The 16,138-nt window shown below is 45.3% G+C and overlaps 1 protein-coding gene across 1 annotated transcript in view; it reads left to right on the top strand.

Annotated features, from left to right (window-relative positions):
- The window catches only part of RIN2 (Ras and Rab interactor 2), a 124,306-nt gene that overhangs the window by 47,814 nt on the left and 60,354 nt on the right, over positions 1 to 16,138 (top strand). Inside the window, exon 3 of the mRNA XM_004376429.3 lies at positions 10,064 to 10,164. Coding sequence (XP_004376486.2) covers positions 10,064 to 10,164 — 101 coding nt within the window. The remainder of the gene's footprint in view (positions 1 to 10,063; positions 10,165 to 16,138) is intronic.

Below are 16,138 nucleotides of genomic sequence, written 5' to 3'. Positions count from 1 at the left end.
ATGTCATGGTATTGTTAACAATTGTCATAAAACAGTATGTGTATTAACTGTTTAATGAGAAACTGTTTTGTATACCTTCATCTAAAGTACAATAAAAAGAAAAAGGCAGCCCTCTGGGCACATTCTTTGGCCTGCGGAAGGTGCTCCAGGGGCAGAGCATAGAGGCTGGGGGAGCCTGGCTCCGGCCTTACTATAGCAGGCTCTCACCTCCCAATCCTGATGTCACATCACATTAAGAATGAAATTTCAGATGAGTGGAAGGCCTACAAATACACACACACACACACACACACGCACACACGTGCGCATGCATGCATTCTTATCTCCTGTCCAGTTGGTCCCCAACTCATACATACACATATATATAGGTTAAAGCTATATGTAAGTCTTAAGAAGAACTGGATGGTGTCTGGCTACCATTACTGAACATTTTGATCAAAGATTCAGTAGAAGGATCCTGATCAAAAGGGGGAAAATGTGGAACAGAATTTCAAATTCTCCTGGACTCCAGCCTTTCTGGAGCCATGGAGGCTGGATAAACCCCTGAAACAATTGCCCTGAGATAATTTTTAAACCTTAAACCAAAAATATCCCCTGAAGTCTTCTTAAAACCGAACAGTCATTTAGCTTACCTAGTGAAAAAAGTCTGCCTTGAGCATTGTGCTGTTTTGAGATCTATCTGTATGGGATCAGAATGATGACAACAACTTGAAAGAATAGATGGGAAACTTAGGGGGAAGTGAGTTTATGTTAAAGGGGGTGGGACTATTCAGAAAAGGAGGGTGAGAATGGTTGCACAACTTGAAGAATGTAACCAATATCACTGAATTGTACATGTAAAAATTGTTGAATTGGTGTATGTTCTGCTGCGTATATTCTCAACAACAACAAAAATGAAATAAATTATTTTAGAAAACTATACCATAGTCCCCTCTTACCTCAGTTTCGCTTTCCACGCTTTCAGTAACCCACGGTCCACCACAGTTGGAAAATGTTAAATGAGTTCATAGCATGATGAAATCTCACACCATCCCACTCTGTCATTCACATAACTTTTATTACAGTATATTGGTACAATTGTTCTATTTTATTGTTAGTTGTTATTGTTCATCTCTTACTGTGCCTGCTTTATAAATTAAACTTTACCATAGTATGTACGTCTAGGACAAGGCATAGTATATGCACGGTTCGGTACTATCCGCAGTTTTAGGCATCCACGGGATCTTGGAACTTATCCCCCATGGATAAGGGGAGACTACTGTATATAAGTCTTAGAAGAAAATAGACGAGACTATGTTTATTACTTAAAAATATGAACTGTCTTCCTAAACAAGACTCAATAAGTAGCACCGTAACAAAAAAATTGATAAATTTAATCCTATCAATATTAAAAGCTTAAGAAAATTTAAAAGACAGAAAAACAGATTGGCAAAAAATATATTTGAAATACATAAGACAACAGATTCCACAGCTCCTACAACTCAATTAAAAAAAAAATCAGCAACCACAGAATGGGCAGCAGATAAATAAACAGCTAATTCCCCAGAAGAAGAAATAAAAATATAATCAGAATAAAGTAAACTGAAACAATAAAAAGCCACTTGTGCTCAATCAGATTGGCAAAAGTTTAGAAGTTTGATAATATAAAGTGCTCGAAAGTGACGTGGATTCTCTAAAGCTGTGAAGGCAGGATGGATGGGCCCAGCCGCCTGGAGAGCAACTTGGGGTGGCGGGGGTTCCTCCTAATGACCTTTTAAATGCATGGAGCCTGGCATTTCCCCTTAGCTGTCACTCAGGTGCACAGGGAAGCACACACAAAGACAGTCATTGCAGTGCTGCTTGTGAGAGCAAAGCACTGGAAACCTAAGTGTCCATCAAAAATAGAATGGACACATGAATTGTGGCATGTCCCTATGATGGAAAACCTTTCCCAGTTAAAACATATGTGCTAGTGGTTTTATATCAGCATGGATAAATCTCACAACATTTTGTTGGATGGAATATGCAGGCTCCAGGACAATGCATACGGTATGATTCCATTGGGTAGAAAAACACAAAAGGATACCAACAAGAATGATACACATAAAACTGATAATAGTGATTACCTCTGAGTAGGTGAACGGAGTTATAGGTGAGATCAAGGGAGATTCACTTTAACTATAATAATTGATTTTTTCAACGGGAATGTATTCACATATTGTATGTTGTTCTTAGTGCTGTTGAGTCGGCTCCAGTGCTTGGTGATCCCATGTGCAGCAGAACAAACCATAGCCCAATCCTGGGCCATCTTCATGATTGTTAGTGTGCTCAAGTCCATTGTTGTGGCCTCTGCATATTTTAAGTGCCTTTCAAGCTTGGGGGCTCATCTTCCAGCACTGTATTGGACAATTTTCTGTTGTGATTAATAGGGTTTTCATTGGCTAATTTTCAGAAGTAGATTTTGAGGCCTTTCTTCCTAGTCTGTCTTAGCCTGGAAGCTCCAGTGTGTCCAGGTGACCCTGCTTGTATTTGAAATACCAGTGACATATCTTTCAGCATCATAGCCACATCCAAGCCACCACAGTACGACAAACTGACAAACGATAGTGGATGTATTATATATGCACTGTAATTATCATTACATTTCAAAAATATACATGCAGACATCCTTGGGAGGTCTAACGCACCAAGTTTAAAAAGAAAAATGGCAAGGTTCCTCTGAGGTGGTCTAGCATCTCCCCAGGTGCCCCTCTGAGAGTGGCTCCCGTGGTGATAGTTTCTGGGGGCAAAAGTCATTTGAAAGTTGGGATGACTTTAGCAGAATCCAAGTGGAATATCTAGACCAGGTGCCTCCAGCCCAGCAGAAGCAGACAGCAAAGGCGGTTGTTTGGGCCATGTGATTTTTCATGACCTGGAGGCAAATCTAATCCCACAGAGCTGGTGGATTGAAAAGGCCCACCCCACACCAAGGCCAAGGCTGATGCACCCTGGGAATACAAATTCCATAGCTGGGAGCCCGATGTTTGCCTTTTCCCACACCCGAGCTTTTGAGTCTTCCCCCTATCAGCAACGCATTCCTTTTGAAACCACTGATAACATTCCTGAGTTAGACGGGAAATTTGAAGAGCACTCTATCAGAACCTGCTCTCTAAGCACTTTCTTGTTTTATTACTTGACCTTCAAGAGAAATTTTTCTCCTTTTATCAAACTCTTAAAGAAAGGAAACAAGATTTGGAGGTCCCCCTCCGTGCCTCCTCCTTCCTGTTTCCTGTACACACAGAGGTGTCAGAGGAGCCCTTCTCGCCCCGCTATGGGAAAACGGGTGTCTGGTGGGCAGATCTCTAGATTAAAGGCCTCTGGGCCGACAGGCAGAAAAGACTGGGCTCTACAAACACTGGTTCTTTGTAGTCAGAAGTCTCTGCTGCCAGTGATAAAATGGCATTTCCAGGCAGGAAGGTACATGAGTCCGTTTTGAGTGTCTTTTAGCATCGGCTCTCTGCTTACTAGCAATGATCATCATTAGTATAAAGTGATCATTTGAACAGGAAGAAAATTAGGGAGCACTTAGGTGGAGCTCTGGTGGCGCAGTGGTTAAGCATTCGGCTGGTAACCCAAAGGTCGGCAGTTCGAATCCACCAGCTGTTCCCTGGAAACTCCCTGGGGCGGTTCTACTCTGTCCTGTAGGGTTGCTATGAGTCGAAGTCGACTTGACTGCAACAGGTTTGGTTTTAGTTTGGTTAGGTGTCGGTTGAAATGTGATTTAAAATCCTCCAACCCCCTCCCCGCCCCAGCATCAGCCTTTGTGTCCATGGTTTTAAGGATGAGGACACCCAGACTTGTCTCTGGGACCCAGACAAGGGCGGAGACTGGACTTCACTGCAGCCTTTTCCAAGCCAGAGGCTGGTGCGCTCACGACAGGCAACTGCTAAACCACGCCAGGTGGGCTGACAGCTGAGCCAGCGCTGGAACCGTACGAGGTTACTCCGGAAGGGTGGTCCCTAGATGAGGTCCTTCCCTGCCTAAGGGAGATTACCCACGGCCATCAAGTCCACCCACTCACAGCGACCCTGTAGGACAGAGTAGAACTGCCCCATAGGGTTTCCAGGGCTGTAATCTTTACAGAAGCTGATTGCCACATCTTTCTCCCGAGGAGCAGCTAGTGGGTTCAAACTGCCAACCTTTTGCTTAGCAGCTGAGCGTTTAACTGCTGTGCTACCAGGGCTCCTTAAGGGAGATTACCCAGCATGCATACAAAGTGGTACACAAATTAGTGTAAACTCCTGCACCAGACTGGGAGTGCGGGGACCCGGCTGTGCCCAGGCTGAGCCCTGGGTGTGATTTCAAAGGGCTGGGAAGGAACCTGTAGCTTGGATGCAAAATTGCCCAGGTGAGCATGTTTTGTCATGCACAGATACGCAGTGTGACTGGAGCCTAGGGCACTGGGCTTCTGAATGGAACAAGGGGACACCCAGAGACCCCACTCCTGCCTACCTTCCTCCACCTGCTTGTGGCTGTCACCAGGCCCTTTCCCTCTGAGGCGGTTGCAGAGGTGCCGAGCCCCACCAGCAGCCCTCTTTCCCCGCTTCCGAAGACAAGCGCACCACCCCTTAGGGCTCGAGAGCCTTGCTGCGTACCCCTCCAGGGATAACAAACACTTGACAGTGCTGGTCTCACGAGGGCGGGCGTCTGCTGCTCTGCGTTAGGGGGCTATCTTGTGAGTCAGAGGCTTAGTCACTGCCTGTGGGGTTTATTGGGGATTGCTGGGGTGGGGCGGGGTGGAGCTCCAGTCACTTCCAGTCCAGCCAAACAGGGTTGTGGGAAGCAGCGCTTACCCGCTGTCTTCCTCTTCTTGTTGGAATTCTAGACAGGTGCAGGACCGTGTTGGGGTCTTGGGCTGTGTAAGTGGACTGGGGGAGCTCCAACTAGCAACCAAGCACCAGTTGCCATCGAGTCAACCCTGACTCATGGGGACCATGTGTGTCAGAGTAGAACTGTACTCCATAGGGCTTTGGATGACTGATTTTTCAGAAGTAGATCACCAGGCATTTCTTCCAAGGTGCCTCTGGGTGAACACGAGGGTGCGTTAACCGTCTGTGCCACCAGGGACTCCTCAGTGAGCAGCACCACTGTTTAATGAAGCACTTACATGAACCCACCTTGGTTCACACCAGCCCTTTCTGGCAATCTCTCTTTGCTCTTTGAGAATGGAATTTGCAAAACCCTGGTGGCCTAGTGGTTAAGAGCTCAGGCTGCTAACCAAAAGGTCGGTGGTTTGAATCCACCAGGCGCTCCTTAGAAACTCTATAGGGCAGTTCTACTCTGTCCTGTAGTGTTGCTATGAGTCAGAATCAACTCCACGGAAGCGGGTTTGGTTGTTGTTTCGTTTCTGTTTTTTTTTTTTTTAGTTTAAGGGTTGGGATCAAATGTCTATAGGACCTGAAAAAACAAACAGACACAAATTTATCTAGGAACAATGCGGGGGAACACCCAAAACCCCATCAGTGGAACCTGGGCATGACCTCAGGGAGGAGGGAGTGTTTTGTGGTGATAACTTATGCAGGCAGAGGGGCCTGTTGGGTGTATAAACAGAACCCTGAGAGGCGGCCTGACCCTGGAACACTAAACCTTGGCCCATTTGTCAGATTAGATCGCTTGGTGCTGTCAGATGGGTGAGTGGGGACAGAATGGAGGGAACTGGGGAGATGAAGGGGCTAGGCAAACCCACTCATCCAGCAGAAAAGGGCCCCATGTAAGCCAGCCAGACGCAATGCAGTCTTCTTCGCCTCTGTGTCTTGGTGCAGCAGCTCCACCAGGGAGGTGCGGGTTGGGGGGTGTGGACTGCACTGGGTGACACTGTCAGAGGGGGTGACACCAAAATGACTGTCTATAAAATTTTTCTGCAGTGGTTCAGCAAACATTTATTATTTTTATAAAAGTATCCCTGTAGTTAGTTATGAAGCCCCGGTGGCAAAGTAGTTACAGCCTTCGACTGCTAACCAAAAGGTCGGTGGTTCAAATCCACCAGGCGCTCCTTGGAAGCCCTATGAGGCAGCTCTACTCTGTCCTGTAGGGTCACTAAGAGTCAGAATCAACTCGATGACAATGGGTTTTTAGTCAGTTATAACAACAAAAAAAATTTTGTAAGTCCAGCTTACATGTATCAATATACCTACAAGGCTAACGCTCTATGCTAGTTTACTTTTTGACCTTTTTATGTGCTTTGGTCGGACCTGTCATTGTTATCCATTTTCGGTGACGCTAATCACTAATCACCTGGTTTCCTTAGCCTGCCTACAAGCACGCGCTGTTGTTTTCTTTGCTGCCGGTGTTTTTCTAGTCTCTGATTCGTCATATTTTCTGGAGTTTTAGCCACCATACTGTGGTAATTAGCATGGGGGGGTGACGCCATGAGTGACAACACTGGCGATACCAGCACTAGTGACCCCACTGCCTTGTGGTCACTGTGCCACCCATCTGCACCACGGTTAAGGAGCATTCTGCGTGGGTTCTCTGTGTTTGGCGAAGGAAACAAGCGTGGGACGGCAGGGGTCTGGAAGTTCGGCTCTGTCCCTGCAGCCTCCGCTGTAGGTCACGGCATCAGCCGTGCAGATCTCGAGGAAGCAGGCTAGCTGGAGGGCATGCACGGCCTCTCTGGTGACGGCCTGTTGGGACTTTTATGTTCAAATCAATATGGTGGCCATGAAGGTGAGGGAGGGGTGAGAGGGTTAATGTGCAGCTTGACTGCTCTTCCTGTAGACGTAGGAATCCTCTCTCCTTGGGCTTGTCTAGGCTGTGGCTGACCCTCCACTGGTCAGGGCTCTCTGCTTCCTGCGCACTGTGGCATTCCAAGTGGGAGGGTGGGGACCCAGCCCCAGGATTGGAGGGTATCAGCATAGGCACCTGGATTCGCCGGAGTCACCCTAGCCACTCTTCCCTTTTTAGTTCCTCCATCTCCTTCCATTTTCATACACATCCACCCTTTTTTAAAAATTTTCCTAATAATCTTGATGATGAAATGTTTCAAGCATATAAAAATGTACACATAATACTAAAACATCCATCCCTCAGCTTGTCGAAGCTTATTATTTTTGCCATTTTGTTTTAAGGAAAAAATCACAGGTGTTTGAGCCCCTCACGTGTGAACACCTCCATCTGTTTCTCCTGTCCAGAGGTAGCCATTATCCTGAGTTAGAATTATCATTCCCACACATATTGGGGTAGTTTTTATGTCTATATGTGTCTCCATAAACAATATGTAGTACAGTTTTATGTGGTTTTTAACTTCATATGCTAAATGTAACTTCTCGCAACATGCTTTTTTGGGCTAAACGTTAGGTTTTTGAGCTTTTATATTTATATGTGTATTGATACATATATCTGTGATTCAGTAATTGTAACTGTAGTATTCAGTACCTCAGTTTATCCATTCTCCTTCGATGGACATTTAGGTTGTTGATAATATGGTGCTCCTACCTATAACAATGGTGCCACAAATATTCTTGTAAATACCTCCTAGCACTTCTGCAAGTTTCTCTAGAACACATATGTAGGAAGACAATTTATTGGGTTTGAGTCTCTTCAACTCTACAAAATACTGCCAGCCAGAGTGACTTTGTGAATAATATTCCTCCAGCAGCCTAAGGAGTTCTTGTTTTCCCGCATCCTTGAATATTTGGCATTATCAGACTTTTTGACTTTTGTCACTGGGATGTGTGTAAAATGTGATCTCCAGATCATTTTCTCTCCCTAGGTCCCAGTGATTCTGGATGCTCCACCTACAGCCCTCCACATCAGTTACACACCAAGAAGGGATGCGTCAAGCATGGAGGGCTTGGCTGGCTTCCTTTCTTCTGACCTCTAAGTACTGGGAGTGCCCAGGGCCGTGTGCTAGGACCTCTTGTCCTTAGATAATCTCCCCCATCATAGGACTTTAGAATGCTAACGACATATGCCAGTGACTTCCAAATGTTTGCAGATCTCCATCCTGAATGCCAAAAGCTACTCAACAAATTTACTGTGATGGCCAATGAACAACTCAGCTCAAACTTAACCTGTCCAAATCCAACTCATTTTCCCCCTGAAGCCTAATCTTTTTCTATTCCTCCCCATCTCAGTCAAGGGCTTGCCATCTGTCCAGTTGCTTAGGCCAAAATCTTGGGAGTCATCCTTGATTCTTCTCTTCCCAGCACCCCCACATTCAATCCATCAACCGCTATCAATTTCTCTGTCAAAAATTGTTCCTAGCCTTGTCCCTTTCTTTCTGTTTATACTGCTACCACCTTGGTCCAAGCCACTATTATCTCTTACTTAGACCACTGCAGTAGCCTCCTAGCTGGTCTCTACTTCTACCTTTGCACTTACAAACCATCTTGACGCAGCAGCCAAGGTGAGCTTTTTAGAACATGAAACAGAAATAAAATGTCATTCCCCTGCTTAAAGCCCTCACGTGGTTCTTATGGTAGAGGATTCAAATTCACGAAGACTGTTATCTGCAAGATCTAGTCCCTGCTTGCCTCTCACTCACATGCCTGCCCAGCGTCTGCAACTGTGTACACGCTCCTCCCTCTGTGTGGAGGGCTCTTACCTTCATCTTGTCATGGCTGAGATCTTCTATTCAGGGCTCAGTCACTTCCTCGGAAACCTTTCCTGACCAGCTCACCCCATCCTAGAGTGGCCCCTTAGTTATTCCCTATAACACCACCCTATTCTGTTTTCAGGAAAGGTGTGTGTCAGGGTTGTATGCTTTCACCATAAGGCAGGTTGTTAATGAGTCTTCCTTGAAGACCTCTTTAAAGTGTTAAAAATCAAACATGTCACTTGAGAACGAAGGTGTGCCTGACCGAAGCCATGGTATTTTCAGTTGCCTCATATGCATGCGAAAGCTGGACAATGAATAAGAACTGCTAAAAGAACAATGAGCCCAAACATAGCAATGATTGTGATGTTGGTGCAGGACCAGGCAGTGTTTCATTCTGTTGTACAGAAGGTCACTATGAGTCAGAACTGATTCAACAGCACCTAACAACAACCCCAGGGCCGGATGTAGCCTCGTCCTGGGCTCTGGGTGACAGGCAGCTTGGAGAAAGACCAGACCAGTTGCTATCAAGTCAGCTCCAACTCATGGCGACCCCATGTGTGTCAGAGTAGAAGTGTGCACCATAAGGTTTTCAATGACTGACTTTTCGGAAATAGATCACCAGACCTTTCTTCTGAAGTGCCTCTGGGTGGACTCAGAGCTCCAGCCTTTCAGTTAGCGGCCAAATGTGTTAACCATTTGCACCACCCAAGGACTCCAATGTTCTGTTAATTCTACCACGGTTGTTGTTGTTGTTAGTTGCTGTCAGGTTGATTCCGACTCATGGAGACCTCGGGTGTCAGAGTAGAACTGTTTTCCATAGAGTTTTTAATGGCTAGTTTTTCAGAAGTAGATCTTCAGGCCTTTCTTCCAAGGTGCCTCTGTGTGGACTTGAACCTCCAACACTTTGGTTAGCAGCCCAGCCCCTTAACTGCACCACCAAGGGACTCCCTGGGGGCAAAAAGAGATTCCCTTTCCTCCCGGATGCCCCACCCACTCCCAGCCCCACTTCTCCCCCTCTCTTCCCTTTCCTCTAACAGTCTTCTCACTTCAAAAAAAAAAAAAAAAGCAAAGAATAGGGTGAGAAGTGATTTTAATGTCTTTAGAAATCAACTTATAAGCTGTATCTTTTAAGTATGTTTATTTTTTAACCAGAAAAGTGGTTATACACATTTTAATCCAAGGAGTTCCTTGTAAGCTCTTCCTTTGACAAAATGAATGTTGAGACCTGGTTTGACCAGGATTTGTTTATTCCTCTTAGTATTCATGGTGAAAAACCAAACTGTGGTTTCTTCTTCTTAGGACAATACCGAAACTTAAGTTCTTCCTCTTTCTAAGGAGAAGCTGCCCCTCCCCTTTATTTTTTTCCTTCATTAGGGGAAATTCACAGAGCCAGGATTAAAAGGAAAAAAAAAGGTGGGCATCTCTATCGACGTGACTAAAGCTTCCCCAGGCTGTGTCCACGCCTCTTCCACTTCCTGACGTCATACTATTTTTGTCTTTGAATAGCTCATTGACACAATTGCCTCTGAGATCGGAGAACTGAAACGGGAGATGGTGCAGACAGATGTCAGCCTGGAAAATGGACTGGAACCCGCTGAAGCCTACAGGTGACCAAAGACCAACGAGGCGACGGGCGCGAGAGAGGGGGCTGAGGGAACCCCGTTAGCTACTCGAGCTGACATTTCCGTCGCTCTCAGAAGTTTGGGAACCAGGATTGTGTTGATTGCTGTTGAGTTCTCTGTAGGAGGTGGGAGTGGCCTTGGAGCCCGTCTACTGGTTGTTATTTGAATTACTTTGAAGGCACTTGAACTTTACACCCTTTCAATTCCTCCTGGCGCCAGAACCCGGAAACCTAAAATTCTATATGCCATATAAAACCGTATCACAACGATGGAAAAAGTAAAGCAGCGTGATCCTCCGTGTGCAAAATAGAATTCAGAGTAGCTGGTGTCAGTCTCCAGAAGGTTTAAAGGGGACCTCTAAAGAGGATGGACTCATTTTGCGTTCTCAGGTCAGAAAAACATTCCAGCAGTAACTATCACCATTTGCAGCTATTGGAAATTGGATGTGCTTGTAAATGACTAAGAAAGGGGCAACAATACGCTGTGCTAATGAAGCAGAATAGTTTTGCACACGTTGCAGATTATGTACATGGGTAGTAAAGAACTGGCTTCTTTGTTGGACTGCCCAGTTCTGGAGAGTAGAGATGCAGAGGTCACGGTGGGCATGGGGAGGCTGCCTGGTGCAGTGTAAGGATGAGATTTCTGCCGGGTGCATTGTAAGGATGAGATTTATGGGTGGGTTTTGCTTGTAAGTCACATGGCAGGCAGGAGAGGCCCTGCCAATGTGAGCCAGATAGTTCTGGTTGTCCAGGCAAGTTTCAAACCAGCCTGACTAGTTCCCTGAAGGAGACCAAGAGGAGACAGGCAGTTCCAGGGTGTAGCTTTGCAGTTGGAAGGTGGTGTTTTGACACCCTGTCCTCTGGTGGAACTATACACTGTGAAGGGCTTCAATTAATATTTTTTCATAAACTAGCAAATGCACAATAGTTTTTTTTATTAGAGATTCCCAGCCTCACGTTCAGAGGAGTTCCAGACCACGGAATCTGTAGCCAGGGTGTTTCTCTTCACCCTTGGCATTGTTGAGCAAACATTAAACTGAGTCAAGGCCAATGACAGTAGTGTAAAGGAAGAGGGTTTGGAGGGCACTGATTTCTTCCATGTGCAGGAAACACATTAGCTACTCGAGGTAGACCCAGAGCTCCACAGGTGACAGACCTGCATATCAGTCATCCATCCCCCACATAGAAGGCACAGTGAGTGTGGCAGGGTTGGGGGAAAGGAGTGATATTACATGTTAGGGCCCTGTCAAGATCTTGTTCTCTGACTTCAGTGGGTATTAGATTAGGAGAGCTGGGCTTTCATTTAATCTTTAGCATCTCTTTTAAGCTTTTTTTTTTTTCCTTGAAATTTAAATTTAAGCGTTCCACAGTAACTTTTTTTTCCCCAGGTTAATGTCACTTGTTCTTGAATGCTAATTTGGTTAACCCTGAATTTATAAATTTTCAGAGGCATGTTATTTGCTTTCATTTGTGGGAAAGAAAGAGAAAAAGCAAGATGAGTTGTAATAAGACTAATGAGGCTTTAGCTTCTGTGCTAGAGACTCTTGCTGAATTTCTATAACCTTGGAGCTGTGACTTTGGTTTAATTTCTCCACTTTGCCCAGTGGAGGTGTCAGGAGGGCTAGGTAACAGAAGGGTAGGAGAAAGAGGACTTTGCATTGTTTCAAAAATTAAGGCAGAGCCCAGCTGTGACCACAAGGGAGACAGCAGCTGGGCCTGGCACATAGCAGTCCAGAAAGGGAAGGAGAGGAACGAAGGGGGAGGTGGCAGTGTGGAGTTTCCGTAAGTGAAGTCCTTGTAGAGAGAAGCAGCAACAGTCCCTGGGACCTGGTGGCTGCACAGAGGCTCATCCTCCCGTGAGCATGTGCTGTGACGTCGCAATCCCCATGAGATGCCCGTGGCTCCTTAGTTTGTTGAAAGCTAGATTAAGTGCCAAACTGAGGCCCTAGGGTTGGCATTTGGCTACTCATCGTGGTCAAAACTGAGATGAGTTTGAGATCTTCAACCTCTTGTGCCCTTCTCAGAATAATTATACTGAAATACAATGATCAACATAATAAAAATGTGTGGTTTCATAGCATACGTACTGGTTTACTAACACATTAAATAGCAGTGGGTCTAGCCGTGGGTCTGGGAAATACTGTAATCTCAAAGCCCAGATGAGCAGAAGCAAAAACTGCCCTGGGAATGAAAACATCCATAGTTTCTGTTGGTGACAGCATCATGGGTGCTGCGAATACTACTGTGGTTTGTTGTCTGCATTCAGAATGGAAGGAAGTTATTTTGAAAACGAGGTTAGTGAAAGTAAAGGTGTGACTTTTTCCCCATCCAGTGGTGGTTCTCACTTCTCAGCCTACCTGTCCTGTTATCACCATCTGACATAGCCCATCACTCCCTCCCTTCTGGTTTCCTCTTACCTGCTGCTGCTTCTCATCTCTTTGCCTGCTGCCTTCTCGTCTCCTTGACCTCTTGACACTGGAGTAGCCCAGAGCTCAGACCTTGAACCTCTTCTCTTCACACCTCTGCTCGTTTCGTTTCCACTAACTTTGGGCATGACACTGAAATAGCTGTGTGCCTCAGTTTCCACATCAGTAAAAAGGTATAATAGGCCTTTACCTCATAGGGTTTTTAGAAAGAGTAAGTGAGTTAATAGCTATGAAGCACTTAGAATAGTACTGGCATGTGGTAAACGTGATATACATTTCTTAAATAAAGAGATAGCTAATTTCCTAGAAAATCGCATGCATTCTCTTGGTCTTGATCCCATCTGTATGTTGATGATTCCCAACTAAGATCCTTAGGCAGTCCTCTCTTTGAATCCAAGGCATGTATCCAGCTGCCCACTCAGCCTAACCTTTGGCACCTTGAACTTATAAAGACCAAGACTGGACTCTTGATTTCACATCACAAGCTTCCCCATCCCAGTAACCAAGCTTCCCCATCCCAGTAACCAAGCTTCCATCTGCTTGGGCCTCAAACTCATCCCTGATGCCTCTCTTTTTCTCACAACCCCCACCCCCCACCAAAAAAAGAAAGAAAAACCCTTTGCTGTCAAGTCCAACTCATAGTGACCCTATAGGACAGAGTAGAACTGCACCATAGGGTTTCCAAGGCTGTAATCTTTACAGAAGCAGACTACATCTTTTGCCCACAGACTAGCTAGTGGGTTCAAACTGCCCACCTTTCGGTTCGCAGCCAAACACTTAACCACTGCACCACTAGGGCTCCTTAACCGCCACCCATCCATCTCCAAATCTTGGCAGCTGTACCACTAAAATAGATCCAGGATGGGACCACTTCTCACTGGCTCCCTTGCTGTATCACCCTAGTTAAAGCATCAGTGACCTTATCTCACACACAGACCATTGTAGTAGCTCCCTGTCTAGTGACCTTGCTTCCCCTTGTTCCACCTCCTGTGGATAATTATCTAAACAGCATACAGAGTGATCCTCTCATTTAATCTACATTCAAGTCATGCCTTTCCTCTGTTCAGAGCCCTTCATTAGTTTTCCATCTCAGAGTAAAACCTCAGTGGTTACTGTGGTCTTGAGGACTCTGCAGGCTCTGACTGCCCCACCCCCATCTCTCCTCTCACAGTCTCTCCCTCCATCATGTGGCTTCAGCCCCACTGGCTTCCTTGCCAAGCAGTTTCCTACCTCCTCACTTCCTTCCTTCCCGTCACCTTGCTGTTGTTGTGTGCCCTTGAGTTGATTCTGACTCATAGCAACACTATAGGACAGAGTAGAATTGCCCCATAGGGTTTCCTAGTCTGTAATCTTTTCGGGAGCAGATCGCCGGGCCTTTTCTGCTGCAGACCTTACCTGGCTTTATATTTCTTCATAGAACTCGTCACATCTGACACATGCTCTCTGGCCTAACTGTGCTTCCCTGCCCCCAACACTAGAAGGTGGGGCTCATGAGAGCAGGGATTTTGCCTGTCAGCAGCTGCTGGGTCCTCAGTGCCTAGAACTCCATAAATATGGGCCAGTGGATGTGTGCAAGGTGCCAGGCCTTTACAGAAGCAGAGCATCAGAGGCTTGGAGAAACAAGAAGTCACTCCCGTGAAACAATTAGGGAAACAATTAGTGCGCATAAAGACGGCAGTGGGTTATATATTCAACTTGAGAACATAATGCTCAACAGTTTTCCAAAGTGATTACACTAATTGGCACTCCCACTAACGGTGTATGAAGGTTCTGGACGCTCCAGTCTTATCTCTTCTTGGTATTGGCTGTCTTTTTCATGTTAGTCATTTGGGTGGGTATGTTGACTTAGAGTTTCTGAAACCAGGATGGAGGAGACAGGTAGGAGGACTAGTATGTTATGACCCAAGTATTTATCTTAGTGCTGTGGGACACAGGGATGGGGGCCCCTTAGGCTTGACATGTTTTTCACATGTCTAAGTTCAAGGCTAAAGTCATGGGCAATTCTAAGCTCACAGCCAGTTCATTGGGTGATATTTATGGAAACTGTGGCATTATGGAAAGGATTATTTTGGGGGTAGTGATGAAGAGATGAGCCCTGGGAGGCAGTGATTAAAGTACTCTGCTGCTAACCGAAATGTGGGGGGTTTGAAACTCCCAGCGGCTCTGTGGGAGAAGGATGTGGCGGTCTGCTTCCATAAAGATTTACAGCCTTGGAAACCCTGTGGGCCAGTTCTGCTCTGTCCTATAGGGTCACTATGAGTCAGAATCAACTTGACAGCAGTGGGTTTTGGGGTTTTTTTGTTTGTTTGTTTGTTTGTTTTTAATGAAAAGATAAATACATATGGACCTTTATTATTTATATTTCTGCTTTTGAATCTTGTAGTGGAAAAAAACTGACAACAGATTCTCCCCATTTCTTAGAGACTTTTTACTTCGTTCAATAATTTTATGCAGAAGTATTCAGCATCTCATGAACTGATTTAGCCAAGACCATTAGCTGCATCCTGTCTGACAAATATATGCACCTAAATCAGATGCAGTTATTTTTGGAGTTGGAAGTTCTGCCTGTAAACTTAGAATACATCCATATCCTATACAATTTCCCATATTTAGCAATCATATCAATATCAACCTTAATGACTGAAAACACAGAATTTAATGCCATTTCTTTTTATTCCTTTCAGTTTTTTCTTCTGGAAACAGCAGATACAAAGTGACTGCTTTCCATTGACCTATGCCCGCTTTTGCTCTTCTGAGGGATTTTGGGGAGTTTCTTCTGAGGTCGTTTGGACACACTGGATGCAAAACCATTTTGCATTTTGACTTCTTACACAGTATCCATGTTGTGTGCAGTGTTCGCCACCAAAACAAATGTTTTCTTTTGCTATCTAGAAACCAGTGCATTTCCAGGGAGTTCAGAAACACTCTTGTATGCCATCTAAAAATCGTGTATAATCTACCATTTAAATGAATGGAAAAACATCTGAAGGATACACACCAAAATAAATAAATAAAACAACCAAACAAACCTAAGTGGCTCTATCGCAAGGTGTCTTAGTCATCTAGTGCTGCTACAACAGCAGTACCACAAGTGGATGGCTTTAACAAACAGAAATTTCTTTTCTCACAGTTTAGGAGGCTGGAAGTCTGAATTCAGGGTGCCAGCTCTAGGGGAAGGCTTTCTCTCTTGGCTTGGAGGAAGGTGCTTGTCTCTTTGAGCTTCTGCTCCTGGATGACCTTCTTGTGGCTTGGCATCTCTCTTCCCCATCTCTGCTTACTAGCTTGTGTTTATCTCTTTTATGTCTCAGAAGAGATTGACTCAAGATACACCCTATACTAATCCTGTCTCATGAACATAACAAAGACAACCCATTCCCAAATGGGATTATAACCACAGGCATAGAGGTTAGGATTTACAACACAAATTTTTGGGAGACACAATTCGATCCATAGTGCAAGGGTTAGGTTTGCTACACCACAGGCCATTGATGCGGGGTTTGGGGCCATCCTAAGGTCCCACAGCACCTGTGAGCT

Source organism: Trichechus manatus, unplaced genomic scaffold, assembly GCF_000243295.1.
Source record: "Trichechus manatus latirostris isolate Lorelei unplaced genomic scaffold, TriManLat1.0 scaffold00042, whole genome shotgun sequence".
Taxonomy (NCBI): Eukaryota; Metazoa; Chordata; class Mammalia; order Sirenia; family Trichechidae; genus Trichechus; species Trichechus manatus.
Note: the sequence above shows the minus strand (reverse complement) of the source record. Positions and strands in the feature narration are given on the sequence as shown.